The sequence below is a fragment of the Rhipicephalus microplus genome, chromosome 1 (genome assembly GCF_043290135.1).
Source record: "Rhipicephalus microplus isolate Deutch F79 chromosome 1, USDA_Rmic, whole genome shotgun sequence".
Classification (NCBI taxonomy): Eukaryota; Metazoa; Arthropoda; class Arachnida; order Ixodida; family Ixodidae; genus Rhipicephalus; species Rhipicephalus microplus.
In genome coordinates this window covers 193,291,310-193,294,387 of record NC_134700.1, presented here as the reverse complement: position 1 = coordinate 193,294,387, position 3,078 = coordinate 193,291,310, and the positions used below count along the sequence as shown (strand labels likewise).

Sequence of the window (3,078 nt, the reverse complement as noted above, 5' to 3'; positions counted from 1 at the left end):
TTGCCACACCCTCTCCCTCGCACACTCATCGCGTGCTTGGTAGTTTGCATCGAAGCACGTTGCAAACGATCAGTTCCCTTTTTTTAATTTTCTCATCATCTGTTTTCAGGGGCAGATCACGTTTCCTTTCTTCAACATTTTGGGAATGCGTTCCATGTGAGTATAAAAGCTCAGCCACTTCAGCGTGAAAAGTCAGTCAGTTCTGATCCGGAGCAGCAGCACAGCTACGTCTACTGCCATGTTCACCAAGGTGCTGTGGACTCATCTTCCGTCTCGATCGGTGGCTTAAGCCGTTGCGCCTCTCGACTACAGGTTTTTTACTCGTGGAGTGCTTTCTTTTTCAGGTCGTCCTCTTCTGCCTCGTTGCCATCGCCGCTTCGGCTCCTACTGAGGATTATGTAAGCCGTTAGCAGTTCTGCATTTATGACGCTGCATGGTTTTGGCGCTTGCATATCTTGGGATATTTTGCATAAGATATAAGCTTGAACATGAATATACTGATAATCAAAAATTTTAAAAGGCATGAAAGTTGATTGATTGATTGATTGATTGATTGATTTGTGGGGTTTAACGTCCCAAAACCACCATTCGATTATGAGAGACGCCGTAGTGGAGGGCTCCGGAAATTTCGACCACCTGGGGTTCTTTAACGTGCAACCACATCTGAGCACATGAGCCTACAACATTTCCGCCTCTATCGGAAATGCAGCCGCCGCAGCCGCGATTCGAACCCGCGACCTGCGGGTCAGCAGCCGAGTACCTCAGCCACTAGACCACCACGGCAGGGCAAAAGGCACAAAAGTTGTTCTTGATCAGTAATATTGAAATACAGATAAGTAATTGAAAAAGAAGCAAGGAATAAAAGAAGGCATTAATGATCCTTAAGAAGGCATTAATGATTAAAGAAGGCATTAAAGAAGGCACCTTCTTAATTTAGATGTGAGCACCCCCTTGATATAGTCATTTTTTGCTTTCTATGTCATAGTGAAAAAAACATTTTGGAGGAAGAGGGGGGGGGGCACCCACTCAGTGAGCCACCGCCTGGCTATGTCTTTGCTTTATAGTGATGCTCTCTATTCTTAAAAGTTATAAACCATTTAAACAATGTCAGCACATACTAAACAGAGGCGACTACACTTCTTTCACGCAGCCACCTCAGCCATACAGCTTCAACTACGACACTACTGATGAGTTCGGAACCCGGTTGACCCGCGAGGAGTCCAGTGACGCCAACAACAACAAGGTCGGCTCCTACGGCTACACCGACGCCAACGGCATCTCTCGTACTGTCAAGTACACCGCTGACGCCGAGGGCTTCCACGTGACCATCGAGACCAACGAGCCAGGAACCAAGAGCTCCAACCCAGCCGATGCCTTGTACACCTCTAGCGCCGTCGAGGTTGCCCCAGCCCCAGCTGCTGCCATCGTCTCCAAGCCTGCTGTCACCGCTGTGAAGCCCGTGGCCGTGCAGGACGCCCCAGCCACCGTCACCGTCCACGCCACCCCGGTCGTTCACGCCACACCTGTTGCCGTACACGCTGTTCATCCAGCTCAGTTGGCCGTGGCCAGCGCACCACTTGCCATCGCCCACCAGGTGTCTCCAGTCGCCGTCGTCCACCCAGCTCCTTTTGCCAAGAGCGCTTAAGAAGTACACGACAACCATCATCCACCGACAACGAAGTGGAGTGGCCACAGGCCAGCGAGAAATCAGCACCTCTATGAATTGGCGAAACCTTCCCGAACTTCTGCCATAGGTATTTTTTGGCTCGGAAAGTCCGCATCTAGTCTCTCTCGAGTCTCGTTATTGTCTTATAGATGTATGTTATTGTCATATAGATATATGTCATTCGTTTATCAGAGAATTCATACCGTTGTTGCCGTTTTCGCCAGAATAAATATTGATGTTACATGTAGCTGAAATGCCTCTGGTTTCTTTTTTTCTGTCGAGAAGCCACTGATATTGAGTACGCGAATATGTAATAGTTTGATATTGCCTCAGCTAGCAGGTAATGGTGTGGTAACATTTCTCAAGAATACTCTAGTTTAAACACCCGTACACTTTCCCAAATATATGTCTAAATATGGTCTTAAACGGCTGTTTCAGTTCAGCTTCATTGAAATAAGTTTCTTATTGGTTTCGATTACTGATAGGGCTGTGTATCACAGGCATTCTTTTTAAAGATGATCCTCCTTTTGTAAGCTATCGGAATTGCTCAAGGGCAGCAAAGTACAGTTGTGATAAAATCAGTAAAAATAAGTAGAGTAAATTCACTACACCCACAGTAAAGAGCTGGTGCAGAACTGAAAGTCACACTGTTTACTGTGATGAAACTCACGGCACTGTAAGGCCTTATGCTTCTCAGCGAAGTGCGCCTTGCTTTTTTAGCCACGCTCACTATAAAGACTGCAGGAATAGTATGTACTTAGGCCCCCACTACTAATATACTCAGTAGACGAACTGTGTAGTAGTTTGGAGAGAAAGAAAGCTTGCTTGGCCGTCGTGGTTCCCCATAGCATCGATACTTTACAACTTAATTTCGTCTTTTTTTGGCGACGACCACGCACGGCACAATCACAGTACAAGTAAAATGTGTCGACTTGAATATTTAAGCGTTGTATTTGTACTGAAAGCCACAAAAAATGATATTTTGCCAAAATATAAATTAGGCATGCACTATGTACGAGATTACATTCAGTTCATGAATGTCCGTACATACCGGATTACGTAGCCTTGGATCTGAAACCTGCATTGTATAGCATTGTGACAAAACTCTATATTCAAATCCAAATCAATGGCTTTCTCGAGGTTGACTGGTCTGGTAACGCCTGAAGCTAAGCTTTCTTCGTTTTTTCAGAGTGCAAGAACGCCATTCTTAAGTTTTCTTTATATCCCGAATCAAGGGGATGTACAAACTCTCTGTGGTAGAAACTCTTATAGACCAGCCTGAATCAACTAAAGTCATGTGTAAATACAGAAAGAGGGATAGAGATATGACATTAGCAGTAATTATGTAAAGAGTAAACATGAAGATGGGGCTTGATCTACTGGAATAGCCAAACACTCTTCGAAGTTACATA

General features: G+C 45.3%; 1 protein-coding gene across 1 annotated transcript; it reads left to right on the top strand.

The window, feature by feature from the left end:
- The first annotated feature begins 200 nt into the window (after positions 1 to 200).
- Positions 201 to 1,790, top strand: LOC119185088 (cuticle protein 16.8). Its single transcript, XM_037434213.2, has 3 exons — positions 201 to 250; positions 345 to 398; positions 1,151 to 1,790. Exons 1-3 carry the CDS (start codon positions 239 to 241, stop codon positions 1,643 to 1,645), a joined length of 561 nt encoding a protein of 186 aa, XP_037290110.1. The 5' UTR covers positions 201 to 238; the 3' UTR covers positions 1,646 to 1,790.
- Positions 1,791 to 3,078: the final 1,288 nt, after the last annotated feature.

Coding starts and splice junctions, on each gene's coding strand:
- LOC119185088 (XM_037434213.2), top strand. Junction 399..1,150: donor CGGCTCCTACTGAGGATTAT/GTAAGCCGTTAG, acceptor TCTTTCACGCAG/CCACCTCAGCCATACAGCTT.